Genomic DNA, 22,904 nt, shown 5'->3' on the forward strand with positions numbered 1-22,904 from the left:
TTGAGATTTCTGACATATAATTTGGCAATTTAGATTGTCATGCTAGATGAAAACATAATGAAACCCTCTACATTATCAGGACTTTTACTTTCATTCTTTAGTATTTGACCTAATTTTAGAATTAGCAATTAGAAAACAAAAGCAAGTACAGAAATGCATCCAAAATTATGAAGAGACTCAATATAATACAGAAGAATGTACCAATTTTTATTTGTTAACTTGGGCTCTTTATGCATTATTATTAGCTATCAACTCTTCAGGGTTCTGTTACCTATTGATTGTCAGAACTTCTCTCAGTCCCAGAGTTCTTCGCAGTGCTGCCTTTACTTCTTTGTTCCGTAAACTATAGATGATGGGATTTAGCATGGATGTCACTGCTGTATAGAAGAGGGCCAAGAGTTTGTCCATTCCTGGTGAGTGGTTAGACTTGGGCCTCAAGTAGGTAATAGATGCTGAGCCATAGAAGAGTGTAACTACAAGTAGGTGGGAAGAACAGGTGGAGAGAGCTTTATGGCGTCCCTCAGGTGAAGGCATCACCAACACTGCAACCAGAATTCTGACATAGGAAGAAATGATCAGCAAAAATGGGCTGAATATACAGATGACTGCTGCGACAAATACTGCAACCTCATTATTGGATGTATCTCCACAGGCAAGTGCCAGGACAGGTGGAAGGTCACAGAAGAAGTGGTCTATCTCACAGGGTCCACAGAAGTCCAGAGAGAAAATAAAATTGGTTTGTCCCAACCCCACTATGCATCCCATTCCCCATGAAACTATTGCCAAATGGGCACATACTCCACGACTCATTCGGGTTGCATAGTGTAGTGGGGCACATATGGCCATGTAGCGGTCAAAGGCCATGGCTGCCAATAGGCAGCACTCGGTTATACCAAAGAATGTGAAGAAAAACATCTGTGTGGCACAACCCTCCCGAGAGATCCCCCGGGCCTCAGTCACAAGGCTTTGCAGCATCTTGGGTATGACAGAGCAAGTGTAGCCCATCTCCAGGAGAGACAAGTTGGCTAGGAAGAAGTACATGGGGGTGTGCAGGGATGGACTGGTGCAGATAGCAAGGGCTATGAGTGCATTTCCTTTCAGGGACACTAAGAACATGAGGAGGATGAGGGTGAACAGGAGGAAGCATTCTCCAGGGACCTCAGAGAACTTGGTAAATGCAAAGCGTTTGACAGACAAGCTGTTCTCCTGCCATAGAGAGCAATTGACACTCATGTCCTGGAAGAGAGAACAGCAAGTCATTAGAAGGATCCTTGAAGATGAGGGATATTAATCATTTTAATACTTTGAGAGGCTCAGTTAAGTTAGAGAGAAAATCTTTGCCTATAGACATAAAATCAGACTTGGATACAGTGAGTCATCCTCACAGGTTTTCATATCTATTATTTTATCTCCTTATCACATCAGGTGATTTTCCAAAGTGCACTAAGCATTGTAGCAAGTGTACATGGATTTAGTCAAAGTGTACCTTTGGTACTAGCACTAAGCTGATTCAGAAGGCTTACTGTAACCCTGAGTTTAGCCTCACTTACACAGTAAGATATCATACAAATAAAAGAAAAGAAAAACATTGTGTCCCAATTCTTCCAACATTCTTCTTGTTACCTATTTATAAATACTACCCAGAAAAACTTATCTCTTACCAAATCATTTTGTAGGCTCAATTTTCTTAGCAAATATATTTTATTATGAACTTATTAATTGAGAGTACCTCACTTATAACCCACTAACTGAAACAATAGGAAAAGAGGATTAAAGAATATAATAATGAAACCATAAGGATATCAGTTCCGAAGAGTGATTTTCCTGGCTTAATCAGCAGGATTTCTTTTGCTGGAACCTGGAGCAACCAGATCCTGGAACCTCACTCGGAGCCTGGAGCTCAGAAGCCTTCCCTCAAGAGGTTCATCTTGAAGAGCAGCATCTCGAAGTGAAGTGATGAAAGCCAAAACTATCCCAAGTCTCCAAAGGCCCCGCCTCTTGTTTTTGGCTCACATTTATACCTCCTCTCAGCATTTGTTCAAGGTTGTTTTTCAGCTGCTTAATAACCAATCTCCCCCACATGATCGTTCAACTTCTAAGGGGATAAAAATCACCTGCTCTCTCACAAGTCTTTTCTCATCCCCCATGTGTGATCTAAAAAAACAAAAAACATATTTATCTCTCCTTCATCATATCTGTGCTTTCCTGTTTCCATTGATACTCTTTTCACCTATCCTCAGTTTTTTGGGCCCAGAATATTCTGTGATTGCTACTGTTAGTACTCAGCTCAAGTAAGACTCATATTTTTATGAAAGGAAAGTAAAACCAAATAACCATTCAATGAATAAATGATTACTGTAATGCATAGAATTCAAGGCAAAGCACATCTTGAGTCTGGGCTGTAATGAGGTAATCAGAGAAGCTTCTTAAAATTCACAAGCTAAGACATGAGAGAGAAGTAGGGTGATAGCACCATGAATTCTCTTTCCACAACCCTCAACATGGCAGGAGAGTTCTGTATCATAATAGTTCCTATCTCATAATAGACCATGTTTTTTAAGTGAGAGTATCATTGCCTGTAAATTAAATTTCTGTTTTCTTAGTATTGTTCATGATAGTCTATGAATCAGGCCATTGGGTTAAATAAGGAAAAAAAAAGAGTAAGAGAGATGGGGTCTTGGTATGTAGTCCAGGGTGGCCTCAAATTCCTAATTTCCCTGTCTCAGTCTTTTGAATGATGGAATTCTCAGAGGAAGCCTGGTGCCTGAATTGATGGAAATTCCCTCCTAGCCTTCCGTCTCAGTGAACCTCATATTACAATCACGTCAGTTGACTCATATTTTTGCACACATAGTGTTTATACACTTCATTTCTCTTGGCTCGTTTTCTCACAAGGTAGCTGCTGTGTACTTCCTTAACAGTTTCCCTGGTAAACTATTGAATATGGCAAAGCTTTTTCTGTTTTCTGGCAATCATCTAACTCTTCTGTCTAGCAGTTACACTCTGTACTTTTTATGCTATATTGCTAAAGTAGCATCTAACTCTGTGGTGATGATTACTTCTGTGTCTCCTTCAGAGCCTCATACAGAGACTGAGTGTGGACTTCGCCTTTCTTGTCATTGCCAATCCATAAGTTCTCATGTAGTGAGATGTTTCAGGGTTTAACTTTCTGTGGGTCCTTAGATACTCTGCCTGCTGCTGACAGGTATATCCTCCAAAGTTCAATCTTATGTCCCTCATATATTGCAGATGCTGCTTATTTATTTTCCTCTCAGTCTAAATTTTCCCTCCAAATGAGGTGACCCTTTTGGTTTTGGGGGTGTATGTTGATCAACTGATGTTTGGGTTTTTTTTTTTTTCAAAAAAAATCTCAATACAACATGTTTTCTCTGATAAGGGCAGAATAGAAGATACTGTCATCTTAGAAGATACCATTAGGCATTCCCTTTATTCACTTGATATAATGAAATATGAAATGTCACCATGTCATGCTATGTTGTCTGTGAGAAGAGCACATCATAGTTGATCCAAAAATCAAATGTGGGCTTTGGAGTTTCCAAATTATTACAAATAAACATGCCATCCATGTTTATGAACACATATAAGACATGTCCATACATACATGCCACATACATATGTGTGCATGTATGTTCATGCAGAAGCACACAGAGACGCACATAGAACAGAAGAATGTAGCACCCTAGAGAAATTGCCTGTGAGTTAAGGTCTTAGTATAGACAACAATGCTGGATAACAGTATTTGCTCACACTCTGTTCCTCAATTTCATTACTTATAAGATGGGCTTAGAAAAAATAATTTCCATAAGGTTGCTGCAATGATAATTAAGTTAATTCCCAAAATCACTTAAGAAGTTGGTCAGGTGCTCAGTTCTTATCAGCTACACAGGACATGAACATGTGTGTATGTCTACTCACAGCCACTTTAGATTTACTGTGGGCTCAATTTTCTTAACAAATATATTTTATTTCGAACTTATTAACCGAGAGTACCTCACTTATAACTAGACTAACCTAAACAATAGGAAAAGGAGATTAAAGAATAAAGTAATGAAACCATAAGGATATCAGTTCTGAGGAACAAATTTCCTGGCATAGTCAGCAGGATTTCTTCTGCTGGAACCTGGAGTAACCAGAACCCAGAACCTCAGCCAGAGCCTGGAGCCCCAAAGCCTTTGCTCGAGTGGTTCTCTCTAGGAGTGTCTAGAAGTGCAGCAATGAACAGCCAAAACTATCCCAAGTGTCCAAAGGCCCCACCTCTTGATTTGGCTCACATTTTTACCTTCTCTTAGCATTTGTTCAAGGATGTTTTTCATCTGCTTAATAACCAATCTCCCCCACATGGTGGTTCAACTTCTAAGGGGATAAACATCATCAGCTCTCTCACAAGTCTTTTTCTCATCCCCCACATGTGATCTAAACAAAAAAATAACACGTTTATATCTCCTTGTGTATACTCTATTTTGGTGAATTTCATCCCACCATACAATTTTTATTCCTATTCATTAATTGATCTACAAACTGATTTTTACTGTGGATAATGGAAAGCAAAAAATTCACACATACATAAAAATGGTGCCTGAATCTTCTATCCCTGGGTGGGAGTGGGGGATATAGTTGTGTTTAATAGATTATTGTATCTATTATATTGAATATGCACCCATTCATGCAGAAGTTCTAAAAATTGAAGAATAGAGAACACATGGGTTGACTTACAGCTTTAATAATCATGAAGCAGGAGGTCTGCAGTGATTATGTGGACTTAGCTCTTGAAAAAAAATGTGCTGAAACACTGAATACTCTTTGGTGATGCATCTTACATTTATTTAAAGGTTTGTAACCATTTCCCTGCACTATATTAAATTCAAATATCTATATTCTCGTGTATTATGTGTTATTGTGGAAAACAAAAGAAAACAAAAAGTCCCCAAATAAACAACCCACCCCAAAAAAACAACACAGTAAATGGCCATTTTTAAATCTGAAATGTTTTCTTAAAAACTTTGTATTTTTTAACACCCTATTTTTAACACCTTGGTTTAGTAGTAGTTTCTTTATTCGTACAAACAGCTCTCCGTTTAGAGAGTGTGATCTCAGTTAAACTTCCAGAAACTCGCCTTGGCACACACCCATAATGTTATATTTTCATCTCAAGATGTGGAATGAGAATGATTTTCTCAGAAAGTATCAAGATTCTTGACAGAAATAAACAATTGTCAGAATGCTCTGATTGTAGATAACCCATTTGCCTCTCACTTATTACATTTTATTGACCTAAATTTTGCATTGACTATTTCCTTTTAAGCACTGCCTGATATCATCCTCCACATCATTCTGGCTGAGCTGTTTGAACTGGTTCCTTACCAATAACTGGCTCTATTTTATACACAGACCTTCAGTGTTATAAAAATCAAGTGTGCATTAAGCATTGACAAGGTTCTGAAGGTTCATATCACAAGGTATGTTTTTATTGGTGACTGTATATATACAAGACATGGTGTATGAGATGAGAGGACTTTGAAATCTTACTTTTTGGCTTTGCATGAAACCTTACACAGCCTGGAGACCCAAGTCCAGCCCACCTACTTGGATCTGCATTGTGAATGGTGCAGGTGAAAAAAAAACTTCCTTTTCCCTCATATCATATGGTTAGAAATGTTCGTTGTTGGGTTCAGTATCTCATCTGATCATTTAAGGCCACAACACACTGTTGAACTATGTTTCTGAAACACTGCAGTGTCTGTGTGTGGAAACTCTCAGAGAATGTTCATCTTCACCATTATGGGATGACTATTTCTATTATAACAAAACACACAATTTGTGTAGGTTTGTCAGGAAAAGATTGCTAGAAAGCTCAGCCCTGACTTTCCAGTTTCTTCCCATTCACTCACCTATGACCACTTATGCAGCTGATTGGAAATTTAGTTCAATCCATTAGAAACCGTGGGATCTCTTGACTAGAGTACAATGTATCATATAAAATGAGTATTACAGTGATAAATGAATTCTAATTTACTAAGAAACAGGAAATTAACATCAACACAGAGGTGTTTCTGAGAAAGAGTCTGCATAAACTTTAGTAGCTTCAACAGTAGGAAACAATCACTAATTAATTAAAACAAGAATGGAAGAATGGTTTGAGTATTTTGTGGCACTTACATGAAATCTCAGCACTTGAAAAGATAATTAGGTGGTTTCTACTTCTGATTATCCACTCCTGGATTTCTCTTCATCCTCTCCTTACAACATACAGGTGACATGCACCATCATCATCCTCATCTTTACATTGTACTGGAAAGCTTTTGTTACAGTCAGGAATCATGCCTGATGTCAAGAAGATTGTGTGTCTCAGGAGAGAGCATCATGTCCTTCAAGGCAGTGTCCCAATCTCTCTCTCTCTCTCTCTCTCTCTCTCTCTCTCTCTCTCTCTCTCTCTCTCTCTCTCTCTCTCTCTCTGTGTGTGTGTGTGTGTGTGTGCACGTGTCTATCTGTCTCTGTCCCTGTGACTCTGCCTCTGCCTCTCTTGTCTGCCTGTCATTGTCTATCTCTCCCTGTCTGTCTCTCTGTTTCTCTTTGTCTGTCTCTCTTTGTCTCTCTGTATTTCTCTCTCTCTCTCTCTCTCTCTCTCTCTCTCTCTCTCTCTCTCTCTCTCTCTCTCTCACACACACACACACACACACACACACACACACACACACTTACTTTACTATTGTCTGGGCACATCTGTACTTTATCCCTTCCTGGAAAACAGTGAGATATAAACATATTATACTAAAACTCTCCATGTTCTGTGTCTTTTTCCTCTTATCTCCACCCCAGGAGACTCACATTCTCTTCTCACTGGTGAGTTTCAGAAGGCATCTCATTGCACTCCAGAGAGTTCTTATGGATAGGACAATAGCTCTGTGCAGAGGAGCCATGCTCTTCAGCAGCCCTTTCTCCTGAGAAATAGTTCTATCACAGAACATCTGAATCATTCTATCCACAGGGAGTGCCCCAATAACCTAATAATTTTTCTTCTGCATCAAAATTGTCACATTGATGACAAAGATACAACATGTTGTCTCCCAGAAAATAAGTCATATAGAGTAGAGCACATGGTTATGCCAAGGCACTCTGAGTTTTAAGGTAAGGTGTTGAATATTTATATCCTTATCTTGTTAGTAAAATCTGAATAAAGTTTTCAGTCTCATCATAGTGTGCAAACTGTGGATTTGATGTAGATGGTGTTTATTTACCTCTGTTACTAAGTTATTGGGTGTTTTGAAAAAAAATCATGAAAATATTTTGGATTTCATGAAATGAAATTTTCATCATCTGTAATAATTATGTGCTATTGATATCAGATACCTGTTGATAACTGAGAAAAATCAAGTAGTGTTTAAGTTGTTTTACTATTCTGCTCAACTCAGTCCCTAGTACCATGTGATAGGTGATTGTGGTTGTTGTTACTTTATCTTTGCTACCTTGGATGTTGGTTTGAGTTTTATTCTCATGCAATGTCTGTTTGGCTGTGCCAAAGGAGATAATATTGACTTGAACTAAGTGACAGAGAGAGAGAGAGAGAGAGAGAGAGAGAGAGAGAGAGAGAGAGAGAGAGAGAGAGAGAGAGGATGTGGTCCATGTTCTGCTATCTTTTGGAAGAGTTTCAGGGTTACTGTTCATCCTTTATTAAATGGTTGGCAGAATCCATCAATAAGCTCATCTGTTGAAGGACTTTATTTCTGTGGTGAATGAGCACTGATTTAGTCCATGTAACTGTTTTAGGTAAATTCAGACCTTTTATTTCTACATTAAACTGTTTTGGTAGCTTTTGTTTCCAAGAATTAATGCATTTTAAGACCTACAGGAAGTATTTGAAAACACAAAATAATGAAATAAAATTATTTTATTATATCATAATAACACTAGAAATCAGTAGAAGGAGGGTTCTGAAACTACAAAACTATCTGGAATTGAAGAAGACAATTTGAAAGACTAGTGAATCATCAAAGGGATCAGGGAGGAAATTTGAAAGTTCCTAGAATCAAATTCAACTTTTAGAGCCTTTGGGATATAGCAAAGATGGTTCTGAGAGGACATTTTGAGATGGACATTGCATACGGAGAACTGATTTTTGAATCAATCAGGGTCTTCTGCTGGGATGGTAGGGAAGTGCTCCCCCACTGTGGTCCTAGTGGAGAATACGTAAAAACAGTATCTTGCCAGTGGCTGGTTTGCAACATTTGAAGCCAACTGCATAAGGAGGTTCTTTGATGTTCCTCATCTCTAAGGTTGGGTGGGTGTTGCCAGGAGTTAACCGGTCTTGTGGTCAAAGAATCTTTAAAATAATAAAAATATCTTTAAATGCCATATTCTGTGGGTCTCTGAGGCTTTTTGAAATCCTTATCTATTTTACCTTATCTATCTATAGCATAATATCTATCTGTTAAACCTATGATAAATGTCCTTGTTTCTGCCACAGACAGAATTCTGCCTAAAAATGGGCAAGCATGGATTCAGGCAGAGTTGACAGTCAAACTCTGCCAAGACAGAGTAAGCAAGACCACAGTATTTCCTAACTCACAAATATGTCGATCAGAAATATAGGGACAGAAGGCTGAAGATGATGCTCCAATATTATAGAAAGTGTTGGGTGACTGTTCAGACAGAAAAATGTCTCTGTCATTTTTTCATTTTGGAAGCTGCTAACCTGAATTTTCGGTTTATTCAGATAATTAATTTTTACTCCTTCTCAAGTCTCTGATGGGGTTGAAGACAAGATAATTTTGTCTTACAATTAAGCTTAGTTGTTTAGGTATTAAGATGTTTTTAGGTCTAGATACATGTTTTAAGTTAATAGAGGCTGCCCACTCTCTCCATATCTCCTCAATATAGTACTCGAAGTTCTAGCCAGAGCAATAAGGCAACAAAAGGAGATCAAGGGGATCCAAATGGGAAAGGATAAAGTCAAATTATCCCTATTTGCAGATGATATGATAGTGTACATAAGTGACCCTCAAAATTCCACCAGAGAACTCCTACAGCTGATAAACACCTTCAGCAAATTAGCTGGATACAAAATTAACTCAAAAAAGTCTGTAGCCTTCCTATACACAAATGACAAGCTTGCAGAGGAGGAAATTAGGAAAACCACACCCTTCACATTAGCCACAAGCAATATAAAATATCTAGGAGTTACTCTAACTAAGCAAGTGAAGGACTTGTTTGAAAAAAAATTCAAAACTCTGAAGAAAGAGATTGAAGATGACCTGAGAAGATGGAATGATCGTCCTTGCTCATGGATTGGGAGCATTAACATAGTAAAAATGGCCATCCCACCAAAAGCAATCTACAGATTCAATGCAATACCTATCAAAATACCTAAACAACTTTTTAAAGATGTTGAAAGTTCAATTCTGAACTTCATATGGAAAAACAAAAAACCCAGAATAGCTAAAACAATCTTGTACAATAAAAGGTGCTCCGGAGGAATCTCCATATCTGATCTCAAACTGTACTATAAAGCAATAGTAATTTAAAAAGCATGGTACTGGCACAGCAACAGGCTGGTTGATCAGTGGAATCAAATCGAAGACCCAGATATGGATCCACACACATATGGTCACTTGATTTTTGACAAAGAATCCAAATCAATTCAATGGAAAAAGGATAGCATCTTCAACAAATGGTACTGGTCTAACTGGAGGTCTATGTGTAAAAAAAATGCAACTGGACCCATATTTGTCACCTTGCACAAAACTCAAATGCAAGTGGATTAAAGACCTCAACATAAAACCAGAGACACTAAGTCACTTAGAAGAAAAAGTGGGGAAGAGCCTGGAACATATTGGCACAGGAGACAACTTCCTGAACAGAACACCAATGGCCCAGGCCTTAATGTCAACCATTAATAAATGGGACCTCATGAGGCTGAGAAGCTTCTGTAAGGCAGGAGACACTGTCCAGAGAACAAAGCGACAGCCTACAGACTGGGAAAAGATCTTCACCAACCCCACATCTGACAAAGGTCTAATATCCAAAATATATAAAGAACTCAAGAAATTAAACACCACCAAACCACATAACCCAATTGAGAAATGGGGCTTGGAACTAAACAGAGAATTCTCAACAGAGGAATATCAAATGGCTGAGAAACACTTAAAGAAATGCTCAACCTCCTTAGTCATCAGGGAAATGCAAATCAAAACAACTCTGAGATTCCATCTTACACCCATCAGAATGGCTAAAATCAAAAATTCAAGCGACACCACTTGCTGGTGAGGATGTGGGGAGAGAGGAATACTCCTTCATTGTTGGTGGGAAGGCACACGAGTACAGCCACTTTGGAAATCTATCTGGTGCTATCTCAGAAAAATGGGAATAGGGCTTCTTCGAGACCCAGCTATTCCACTCCTTGGAATATACCCAGAAGATGCTCCAGCACACAACAAGAAAATTTGCTCAACCATGTTCATAGCAGCCTTATTCATAATAGCCAGAACTTGGAAACAGCCTAAGTGTCCATCAGTAGAAGAATGGATAAAGAAACTGTGGTACATATACACTATGGAATACTACTCAGGTATTAAAAACAAGGAATTCCCGAAATTTGTGGATAAATGGATTGAGCTAGAAATTATCATAATGAGTGAGTTAACCCAGAAGCAGAAAGACTCAGACGGTATATACTCACTTATATCTGCATATTAGCCCAAGAGGCATGTCCCACAAAAGCCTTCACTTACCAGGAAACTGGGACAAAAGGGAGGACATCCTATTGGGACTTTAAATGAGAGAAGCAAGGGAGAATAGCAAAGTAGAAGGATCCAGAGGGTCTAACTACAAGTAGAACATTATGATAGGCAGATTTAGGCCCAGGGGTCCCACTCAAACTAAGGCGCCAGCCAAGGACAATACAGGTGGTAAACTTTAAACCCCTACCCAGATCTAGCCAGTGGTCAGAACAGTCTCCACAGTTGAGTGGAGAGTGGGATATGACTTTCTCACGTACTCTGGTGCCTCACATTGGACCATGTCCCCTGGAGGGGGAGACCTGGTGGCACTCAGAGGAGGACAGCAGGTTACCAAGATGAGACTTGATATCCTATGAGCATATACTGGGGGAGGTAATCCCCCTCAGGAACAGTCATAGGGGAGGGGAATAATGGGAAAATGGGAGGGAGGGAAGAGTGGGAGGATACAAGGGATGGGATAAACATTGAGATGTAACAAGAATAAATTAATAAAAATTTTAAAAAAAGAAAAAAAGAGATATGATATATAATGATTTTCATTCAGAATTTTAGACTCACCAATATAGGAAAGATGTTTTCTTCAAGTTTGGAAAATACAAATAGCCAAATCACTATGAATGTGACATTTATAAAATTTCTGATTGTTTTGTGGTTCTTCCTGCTGTATGTAGTCTATTTTATTTATGTTTGATAATATAATGTATATGTAAAAAAGGAAATAAAGAGAATAGTGTCTGAAGTTCACCAAGGCTTGTTATGTTAAAGTCTGTCTCAAATTGTTTGAGGGAGCCATGGCTGGGATAGGTCCTTCTGGACTGACACTGTGCTTCAACAGTAATTAGATGTAGCTTTTATGTGGCCTCCTGTGGCATCAGTGTTTGAAGCAGCCAGTTTTGACATGATGAGCATCCAGCCAGTTGCCTGGCTTCTGGTCTTTACCTTTGTTAGAGTTTCTATTGCTAATATCAAACACCATGTCTATAAACAACTTGGAGAAGAGGCGGTTCATTTCATCTCACAATGTTTACTCAGTCCATCATCTAGGGAAGTGAGAGAAGGAATTCAAGGGAGGGATCTGGAAGTAACAATTGGTGCAGGGTACATGGAGAAGTGCTGCTTACTGTCTTGCTCAATCATGGCTTGATCAGCCTCCTTTCTTAGAGTACTCAGAACCACCTGTCAAGGATAGCATTGCTCGCAATGTGATGGATCCTCCCACATTAATTACTAACTAAGAAAACACACAGCAGGCTTGCTTGCAAGCTAGTCTACTGTGCACATTTTCTCAGTTGAGGTTCCCTCTTTCCAAATAACTGCAGCTCGTGTCAAGTTGTCACAAAACTAGACAGTATAGTTTTTCACTCAAGGAAACCAAGGCACCAGGAGCTATTATTTAATATGTCAAATTTTCCCATACCTCATAGCTTATTTACCACCATGTTTGAATTAAAGACTTACTGCTAACTTGGGCTCTATTTAATGGCATAGAGAGAGATAGAATGCTTAGAAGTTTCAACATGAAAATTTTTGTATTATTGTGAAATGGTCATCACTTATATCTCTCCTCTCCAATGAATATGCCTGTTTTCAGTTTGATTTTATTTATGACAACAAGTGAACTAAGTCTTCTTTTTAGGATCTTCTGAAAGTTATCAGTGAGAAAATGATTATCTGTGTTCATGTTCATGTTCTTCAAGAAACATATTATGTTGTGTGTTTATTAGCAGATATTTATGACTGATGCTACCAAGCCTTTACCCTTTCTATTCCTAAATGAATGTTTCTGTGACGAGATCTCTCTGTACCTAGTATCGGGTTTATATAAGCTATTATATGTATTACCCAAGAAAATGCTTTTAGGCAAATGACTTGGAAGAAAGGAGTCTCAAGCAACCCTAGTCTATGTTCTTTGCTTTGTGAATTTGAAAGAAGTACAATGATCTTTGTGAGTTTTTAAGAGCTCTATATGTGAGGCCTCTCCAACTTCCTGACCACAAAACCATTTATAACAATTTAAAGAATGCAGATAAAACTGTCAAATTAACTGCTCTAATTTCTCTCCAACAGAATCCACATGTGAAAATCCACCCCTGTGACAATGGTTGGCATGTCACACATTCACCTGTATTTATACATGTGCTGCTGAGGACACAGTCTATGCCTCTCTGTGTTGATGTGTATCTCCAGTCATCAATAATTTCAGTAATGGTGATGATTCTATGAGAGACAGGTGTTTAATCTTGACTTGTTCAGAGTGAGAGATTTATTCTCATTTTCGTCACAATCTTTTCCAACATGTGGCTTTGACCTCCTGAAAATATCTCATATTAAACACCCACCTGTGCAGAAGCATTGATTGCAACTTAGTTTTCCAGAAGATTTTGCTCTTGGTCACTCTCATGCTAGATGATAATTGCCCTATTAGGAATATAGAGAGTCCCATGTCCCAGTTTGGGATGACATCATTTCCTGCTGCAGCAACACACTTCAGTGTCCTCTGGCTCTGGGCAAAGCACTCTCTTCTGATATTTGGCCCTGGAATCAAAGATTCCTTTCCAGAACCTATTGTTTCTGGAAAGCACAATCTTCTCAGTCTATGAAAGTAAGTGGAAGGATAAGGGGACAAAAATTTTAGAGGTGAGGAAAGAGTAACCACACATTTTTCTTTTCCTCGTCTCTCTGTAGTACAAGCTTTCTAGCTAAGAATATAATATTATTTTCAACAACTGCCACACCAACTGTCTTTAAGTGACTCAGCTGATAATTCATGTGCCTTTTAGCATGCTAAGCATTTACTTCTGATAATATAGTAAATTCAATTTTAGTATAAGATTGGATGTCAAATAATTTTATAGTTATCTATCTATATTTGAAGAACATACATTTAGCAATAAGTAAAAGTAAATATGGAAGAAGATCACTTTTATATTGGGAAAAATTCCCCTATGGTTTAGATACTTAAATTCTTTCCAATTTTACCATTTTCTGAAGAACTGAAAATGTGAAGTTCTTTCTGATTCAGCAATAGTTTTGGCTATTCATGCGCTACTGAGGACACAGTCTATGCCTCTCTGTGTTGGTGTGCATGTACGGTAACTATTTATGTTTCCTTGAATTTGAATCGGTGTATTTTCTGAAAAAGTGTAGAGAATTAAAGGCATTGCTTTCTTATTAAATATTTACATTTAAAATGTGAGTAAATTAATATGGCTTCTACTTTGTCAACAAGGTTGAGGTAAATAAATACATTTGGACATGGTGACTATATCAGAGGAAAAACTGTATCAGAGGAAAATACAATACATAGTAGCTACCTTAACAAAACCCCTATATTTCTGGGAAATTTTATTTTTCAGCATTATAGTGTTAATATATGGTTTTACACTTTCCTAAAGGCATTCATTTACCATGACTAAACAATATGGAAAGCACATAGAGAACAAACACTTATAATTTTCAGTAAATATGTATGATTAACATTCATTCATACACATAAATGTATGTATGCCCTGACACAACATAAATACAGGTAAATGGATGATATGTTAGCCATTTTCACAGGGATGTGTTTTCATATGTGGGTTTTGTTTGGAGAGAAAACATTAGAGTTGTAATTTAAAATTTTTTCAACAAATATGAATATATAGGCTAGTTTTGAATTACATAATTGAAGAAACATCTTAATATGTAATCATAGTATATATTTAATAGATACTTTAAACAAGGTTTGCTCATCAAGAGATGAAAATAGGGAAAATAGCAATTTAATAATATAATAAAAGATAGCAACTTATCAAAAGTGTATTTATGTTGATATTCTGTTATTTAAAATAGTCATTTATTTTAGATAAATTTAAAAAGATTTAACAGAGACATTTCTACTCATTAAGTGTCTCCTTCTTCTTTTAGAACATGTCACCTGCTTTATGAAATGGGCACATGTGTAAATTTACATGGTTACAAACAAGCAACTCAGAGTTTCAGAGGCCAGTGACTGCTTAGGAGATGCTCATCTGGAAATAGACATTAACGGGTAGGTAGAAGTTGGTAAGCACAACTAAAATAATATCTGGAAGAGACACAATAGGAATAAAGAAGCTAAAACTTTTATGTAGTAGGAAGTGTATATTGTGGGTACCATTCTGAAAACAGAAAGGAAGCTGAAAATTGTGCAGGGCCTTGAATTAAGTAATACTGTGTGAAACTTATATTTTTATAGAAATAATAATTTTACTTTGATGAAAGTTCTATTTTTGTTGCCATATGAGATCAAGAGGTATAACCAAATGTAAGCAGTAGCCTATAAGGCTTTCTGTCCAGGATATTCATAAAAAGTCTTTGATTAAAATCAAATGAAATGGGAAATTAAGGCTTTGCTCAAAATACAATATACACATGTATGATAATGGCATTATGTATCACAATACCATGTACAGTGTCTCTACACACAGACACATTTTCAAAATCAAAATAAAGGAAGAAATTCATTGCTTATACACTATGAAGTTGCAATAATAAGGAAAATACTTTATAAAACACAAGTTCAATGTGAACTATTAAAAATAAACATTGAGTCATAGCTACCATAACATAAAAATGAAACATACAAGTCTAAAATTATTTTTTAAATTTTATTAATTATTCAACTTAAATCCTGGTTATAGCCCCTTCTCTCCTCTCCTCATGGTCTCACCCTCATTACCTGTTTCCTCTTCTCTGAAGAACAGCTCACCTACCCATATCAGCACACCCCTGTGGCCTGGTGAAAAGTGGTCAAAAAGTAGGCGAGATAGGCCATGTCGGAGTCATCCCCATTCCTATTACTAGGAAACTAGCATGAGGACTGAGCTGCCACGTCTGTGTAGGGAGCCTAGATCCAGTCAGTGCATGGTCCTTGGCTGCAGCTTCAGTCTCCACAGACTCCGCTGGGCCCAAAAAGTATTCAAAAGTAACAGGAGTACTATATGTTGACTGTTAATACACTCCACACTGTCTGTTTTCAAATTATAAGTAAAATACTCTCAGAAAACTAATCTATGCATGATATCTAACAGACAATTAAACTACTATGGTCTTGTAATTTGTTCTAGCTTGGTGTTTACAAATACACATTTAAGGCAGTGAAGTACAGTATCATGGCCTTTTATTTTTCCTCCTGAAATGGATCTTTGTTACTTTTCCTATTGATATAATGGTATACCTACCAATAACATGGTTATATATTTAATGTCTCTCTTTCTACCTTTTGCAGATAATGTTCTAGGTGATATTGAGGAAGAAATGATACATTTTTGAAGAACACATGAGACAACTTGGGAAGAACTAAGCAATCATTGATTGTTGAGTATTTTCCACATGGTCAGTTTTTATATCTGTGAGCCTTCATAAAACATTTTCTTCTCTTTTCCATATTGTAATATAATTACATATTTTCACCCTTTCCTTTCCTTCCTTCAAAACCTCTCAAATACTCCTTCTTTCCCTCTTTCAAATCCATGGCCTTTTAAAATGGAATGATTACATGAATGTATATATTTATGAATATCTATAGATGCATATCTATATATGCATATATCCTACTCAGTCTACATGTTATTTCTGTGTGTTTTCAGGACTGACCATTTGGGATTGGTTGACCAATTGGTATGTTCTTCCCTGGGTAAGATGATTTCTCTCACTCTCATTCCTTAGTTGTTTGTAGATCTTTGTGTAGCTTTGTACCATTAACAGTTCTCACTGCATTCTACATTCTTTGATGTTCAACCTGTGCTCTTCCTCCTCTTCTTCCTCCTGTCATCCTCATCCTCTTTCTTCCATCTCACTCCTCCATCTTTTTCCTTAGAGTATTCTTTAGAGAACACAGTGAATCTTCCAACTTTACGGTCCATATTTCTGAAGAGGACTGCTGTTCCCATTACATTTATCTTTATCTAACATGCATTCCTTCACTTGCCATCCTCCTTTTTGTGAGTAGAGTAATGACAATTAACAAGAGCTCAGGTGGTGATTTCATCCTGGTGGGCTTCTCTGATCAGCCACAACTTGAAAAGATCCTCTTTGTGGTGGTGCTGATCTCCTACCTCCTGACACTGGTAGGCAACACAGCGATCATCCTTGTTTCCTGTGTGGATTCCATGCTCCAAACACCCATGTACTATTTCCTTACAAACCTCTCTTTCGTTGATATCTGCTTTTCCACCAGCATTGTTCCTCAGCTGCTGTGGAACCTCCGTGGTCCAGCCAAGACAATTACTCCCACAGGCTGTGCTATTCAGCTCTATGTGTCTCTGGCTCTGGGATCCACTGAGTGTGTCCTCCTCGCAGTGATGGCATTTGATCGCTATGCTGCTGTTTGCCGGCCACTCCATTATGCCACAGTTATGCATCCGCGGCTCTGCCAGTCTCTTGCAGGGATGGCATGGCTGAGTGGAGTGGGCAACACACTGATTCAGGGCACCATCACCCTCCGCCTGCCTCGCTGTGGGAACCACAGGATTTATCACTTCATCTGTGAAGTTCCTGCCATGATCAAGTTGGCCTGTGTCGACATTCATGCCAACGAAGTGCAGCTCTTCATGGCTTCCTTGGTGCTCCTTCTCCTTCCCATGTCACTCATATTAGTATCATATGGGTACATTGCCCAAGCACTGATGAGGTTAAGGTCAGCTCTAACGTGGGGTAAAGCTCTTAGTACCTGCGGATCCCATCTGCTGGTGGTAATACTATTTTATGGCACAATCACTGCTGTGTATATCCAGCCTAACAGCTCCTACGCACACAGTCAGGGGAAGTTTATCACGCTTTTGTATACTGTGGTTATTCCTACTCTAAACCCCCTCATTTACACCTTAAGAAACAAGGATGTAAAGGGGGCTTTGAAGAGGTTGGTGAGTAAAGATAACAGCACCAGAAATAAAATTCTTGTGAGGTAGAGATGTAGATCTGCCCTCACAAAGATGAAGGTGCTGACATGGATGCATTACCCAAGGTCACCCTGACACAGATGCTTTAAAACTGAACCAGGCCTCTCCGGAGCATTGCAAGCAGTGAAACAATCCTCTAATTAACATACCCAGAGATGTCCCATCTAGAGCTGACAATCACATTATCTAATAAATGAAAAGATTTGCTGTTCTCAAGAATCTTGTAGTCAATTTTCTTTTTTTATGGTTACTCTGTTATTAAGAATCCTGGCTTTAAAAAAAAGAATCCTGGCTTTATCTTATTAGACTAAAAAATGTCTATGAGTTTATCTCTTTTGTATAAAAAATACTGATGTATTCCTGTGAGCCCTTGGACAAGTGTTCCCTGGTAATGCCTAAAGTAGACATCTGGTTTCCCCTCACTGGTCTGCTCCAGTGTGTCTCCTACTTGGTTTTTATATATATATATATAATCCTGTGGTTTTGCTAAGTAAGATTTTCACTAAAATTTCAATTTTCCATATCTAAGTATGCCCATTGGATAGGGATTCCTGAACTTCAAATTTTGTATAAAGAATATTAGGTGATATTGTTTTTCTTTTGATCTTAGAAATCCCTTTCAGGCAAAACCAGACATGAAAATTTAACCTAATCCATTTGGAGAGAGAGAGAGAAAGAGAGAGAGAGAAAGAGAGAGAGAGAGAGAGAGAGAGAGAGAGAGAGAGAGAGAGAGAGAGAGAGAATGTGTATGTGTGTGTGTATCCCTTTGAACACTCTAATGTCTTTCTCGAATACATTTTTTGCTATGGAGGATGTAGGAGTGAGAGACTATGTGTTGATTTTCCTCACTGAATTCAATGGAATCTTCTCTGAGCCCTCTGTGTTTGCACCATGATTAGTCTCACTAATTATAAAAATCAGCACTCATCCTCATCATACTGATTAAAAAAAAAAGAATACGTGTTATAGGCCCAATATTTGTCTATATCTGAAGAAAGAAAATTGTGTAGCAGAAGCAATCTACTATGCCATGGTTTTATTCAGATTCTTTTCATTTTTATAAAAGTATGTACACGAGAAGACCTACACAATGATTATAAATTCTTAGGTTTTCAGATTCAGCCTTCTCTAGTTAATATGGTGAAATCCATGGTCTTTTGGATTTCTATAGCTAGGATAGGCAAAGTAGAGGTAATTGTCCTCATAGAGTTATACGTTGGGCACATAAAGGAGAAAGTGTGTTTCTTAAAGCCATATTAATCTAAATATAAAAGCCACCCCAATCACCTTTAATTTTGTGTTATCGACATTCAAATATCAAATCAATACATCCATTAATAACATTAAAAAGTAAGCTTGATTAATGAAGTTGAAGTAACCCTTCATAGCACTGTCTTGTTTATAGTTAGATTGCTAGTGTCCTGGTATTTTTCTCTTACATTTACATGGAGTTTGCCCAATACTCAGTGCTTCTGATTCCAAGATGCCAGATATTACACACCAACACTATTAACTAAAATCAAAGGAATGATACTGTACCAAGATCTCAATAGATAAACACATTTTTAAAAATTAAAGCATTTTCATTTCTAATTTAAAATTATTATGAAGATCTAGGAATTGAGACAGTGTGAAATATTCAGTATTCAAAAAACATGATATGTCAGCCGACCAAAATGGAAGGTTCAGCCAAAAATACTGGATATTTGCAGGATCTTTGCTTGTGATTGTTTCTCTAGTGTTTGATGTGTCCATTTACAGTACTTCCCAGATCTTGTTAATGCATGTGTGCCTATGTGCACATGCATACATTTGCCTGAGAAAGACTTACTGGATTCCCTATAGCTGGAATTGTCCAGTGTCGTCACTGAGCAGAATGTGAATAAAACTCAGGTCCTCTGTGAGAGCACTATGCACTCTTAACTGCTGAGGCACCATCTATGTCATAAAGCACAGCCTTATCTGCCCTTCTTGTGGTCTTGGCCCAATGCCAACATCCCCACAAATGTACCCCTTGATGACATTTTGCATTATCAACTTCCATGCTATGTTATGCTTCCCTCTCTGTTGTTGTTTTGGATACCGAGGATTGTTTTATTAATAAAAGTTTGTTTAGACCACTTTCCACATATATTAATGCACCCTAACTAATCTCACTCATTGGAACTTCCATTGTAAGTTTTCATTCACCAGTAGGTGATTTGAGGAATAGGTGGCTTAATTTTTATGTGTTTGTGATTATTACAAAGATTCCTCTATTATTGATTCCTCATGTTGTGCCATGGTGATCAGAAAAGATGCTTACACAATTTTGACATAGTTGTTGTTAATGAAGGCATAATTTCTGTCCCAAATTTTATTTATTCTGGAGAATATTTATGCTGGTAAGTTTTTGCCAATTTACACAAAGTGGAGACCCCTGGGAAGAAGGAACCTCAGTAGAGATGTTGCCTCCATCATATTGGCCTATGGGCACATTTGGGGGGAATTTCTGATTTTAATTTATGAAGGAGGGCCAAGAACACATGGATGGTACCATTCACCGGGAATGAGCCTGTGTTTTAATAGGAACAAGGAAGCCAGAAAGCAATATGCTTCTGTGTTTTCTTTTTCAGTTCTGGTCTCTAGACTCCAGCTCTGAGTTCCTGCTATGGTTTCCCTTGGTGGCAGACTGTTAACTAGAAAGAAAAACATGACATATACTCACTTATAAGTAGATATTAACTGCCCAGCAAAGGATAATCAAACCACACAATAACAAAACCAGAGAAGCTATATAACAAGGAGAGTTCATGGGTTCAGGCACACAGGTCACTTTAGGGTGGGCAAATAGAATAGTTTTGTGGATGGATTGAGTGAGAGTGGACATTGTTCTTCCCTGGTGCCCAAACCATGGGAGGAAGTTGATGCCAGACACTGCCTGTTTTTCCAGGAATTAGAAGGTGGGTGGCCATAGACCTAGTATAATACCAACCATAACTGAGAGAAGAAAAGCAAATCAAATAATTAATAACGATATCATGATATTCTGCTAAACCCATAGATTGGTGCATAGGCCAATGCAGAGAGGCCTTTTCAGGCAGCTGATCAGAGCAGATGGCAAATACCCACAGCCAAACATTAGGCAGAGCTCAGAGAACTCTGCAGAAGGGAAGCATGAATGACTGAACAGTCTAGAGGGGTCAAGGACACTGTGAGAACACAGCCCACAGAATGATGCAAGCAGGGCTCATAGAGGCTCACAGACACTGAAACAGCAATCATTGAGCCTGCACGGGTCTGCATGGATGTTTCCTATGTCCTCTGCTTGTCTGGGCAACTCAATGAGATGCTTCAGCATAAAAAAAAGAAGGAGCTAAAGAGATTGTTCAGTGGTTAAGCGTGCTTACAATTCTTCCAAGGACCTGAGTTCAGTTTTTAGCCCTCATGTTACCCTGTAGTTCCGGTCTCAGGAAATCAAGCATTCTCTGCTGGCTCCTACTGGTATCTGAACATACATGGCATATATTCACACAGAAACACTCACACACACAATAAATCCTTAGTGTTTTAAAAGTAAATAAAAGGTGCCCTGTGATGTATTCAAAGAGTGTTTCATTCAATTTGTAGGATGCTCTGGTTTCAACTCCCAGAACAATCTGAAGAAAACAGGAAGAATGGAGAGGTATGAAGCATTACTATGTGTTTTATTTTGTAATTATTGTCGTTCTCTCTTACAAGTCAATCGTATTATATTTCTGAAGAAAATGACCATTAAAATAATTTATCTGCCACATTGTGCCTGTGTTGCTACCTTGAGAAAATTGAGGGTGTAATCAGTAACTGATAAATGAAGCTAACATCATGCCCCAAACAAAATGAAGCTAATCGTGACTTTGAGGAGGCCTACCTAGATGTTTTTGAGCTAAGGTTGTTCTGATTTTTCAGGTCAAGAAACAGAAACTCACATGCCAGCATCCTTAGTTATTTGTGGGAACTCCAAGTCCTCCACCCCAATCTTATCACTGCCTCTTTTACCTCCTTGTTCCTCAGTGTATAAATGAGAGGATTAAGGGTTGGGGTTATTACAGTGTAGAAAAGGGTGAGAAGTTTGCCTCGTTCCTGAGCATAATGAGTCTTAGGCTGAAGGTAAACACCCGTGACAGTACCATAAAAGAGGGAGACAACAAGAATGTGAGATGTGCAAGTGCCAAATGCTTTGTTCATGCCTGTTGTTGACTTTATCTTCAGCACAGACTTCACAATAGCGATGTAGGAGGAAAGGATAATGATCAAGGGTAACACTAGGAGAATGGCACTGGCTATGGACATCTGGACTTCATTGTAGGTAGTATCTGCACTGGAGAGCTGAATCAGGGCTGGAACTTCACACACAATGTCATCTACCATCCGGTGGGAGCAAAAGGGCAATCTCAGAGTTGCAGAAGATTGAATCAGAGACTGAATCAAGCCAGCACCCCAAGCAAGGACAGCCAGCTGCAGACAGACTTTGGGGTGCATGACAGTTGTGTATCTCAGAGGGTGACACACTGCTACATATCGGTCCACAGCCATGACAACAAGAAGGACACATTCAGTGGCGCCAAGCCATAGGAAGATGTACAGCTGGGTGGCACAGCCATGGTAGGTGATAGTCTTTTTTGGACCTCCAAAATTAACCAACATCTGAGGAACACAGCTGCTGGTGAAACAAATATCTAACAAGGAAAGGTTGGAAAGAAAGAAATACATAGGGATCTGGAGTTTTGGATCCTTCAAGGAAACAATAATTATGATTGTATTTCCAGACAGAGTCAAACAATAAAAAAGTAAAATGACCCAAAAAAGTACCTTCTCTAAATATGGTCTGTCAGAAAAGCCACGGAGGATGAAATCGCCATGGGTGTCATTGCAAACTGTGGCCATCCTTTCTGGGACAATCGTCTCTTCAGGAGATGACATTAAAATCGTTGCACAAAAGCCTGTGAACATGCTAGCAGTCAGGAAGCAAGACACTGTAATTTGTATGATTCCTTTTTACTTAATAAAATGATGTTAGCCTATAATGTTTAGGGAGAAAATACTAGATTGAGTGATGCTTAATAATTTTCATCTGACATTCATTCTTTTTCTTTTTATATTTGATGCCTTATATCTATTTATAACTCTTCAACATAAACTATGTAAAATACACTTACATATTGTTCTTTGTTTTTGTTTTTATAGACAGTTTTATAGACAGTTTTTC

At 38.1% G+C, this 22,904-nt stretch overlaps 3 protein-coding genes across 4 annotated transcripts; 1 reads left to right on the forward strand and 2 right to left on the reverse strand.

Annotated features, from left to right (window-relative positions):
* Positions 1-267: 267 nt before the first annotated feature.
* LOC127191065 (olfactory receptor 10C1-like) lies at positions 268-1,236 on the reverse strand. 2 transcript variants are annotated; one of them, XM_051148302.1, is made up of 2 exons: positions 902-1,233; positions 268-469 (listed from the first exon to the last, which is right to left on the reverse strand). In XM_051148302.1, the coding sequence occupies exons 1-2, from the start codon at positions 1,231-1,233 to the stop codon at positions 268-270; spliced, it is 534 nt and encodes a 177-aa protein (XP_051004259.1). The 2 variants fall into 2 exon arrangements, with proteins under 2 accessions (XP_051004259.1, XP_051004260.1); XM_051148303.1 differs by having other exon boundaries at positions 268-1,236.
* Positions 1,237-16,732: 15,496 nt separating this feature from the next.
* Positions 16,733-17,686, forward strand: LOC127191066 (olfactory receptor 2G3-like). The gene has a single exon (XM_051148304.1). It carries the CDS (start codon positions 16,733-16,735, stop codon positions 17,684-17,686), a length of 954 nt encoding a protein of 317 aa, XP_051004261.1.
* Positions 17,687-21,640: 3,954 nt separating this feature from the next.
* On the reverse strand, positions 21,641-22,582 carry LOC127191067 (olfactory receptor 2H2-like). Its single transcript, XM_051148305.1, has one exon. It carries the CDS (start codon positions 22,580-22,582, stop codon positions 21,641-21,643), a length of 942 nt encoding a protein of 313 aa, XP_051004262.1.
* Between the last annotated feature and the right edge of the window lie 322 nt (positions 22,583-22,904).

The sequence above is a fragment of the Acomys russatus genome, chromosome 6, assembly GCF_903995435.1.
Source record: "Acomys russatus chromosome 6, mAcoRus1.1, whole genome shotgun sequence".
Taxonomy (NCBI): Eukaryota; Metazoa; Chordata; class Mammalia; order Rodentia; family Muridae; genus Acomys; species Acomys russatus.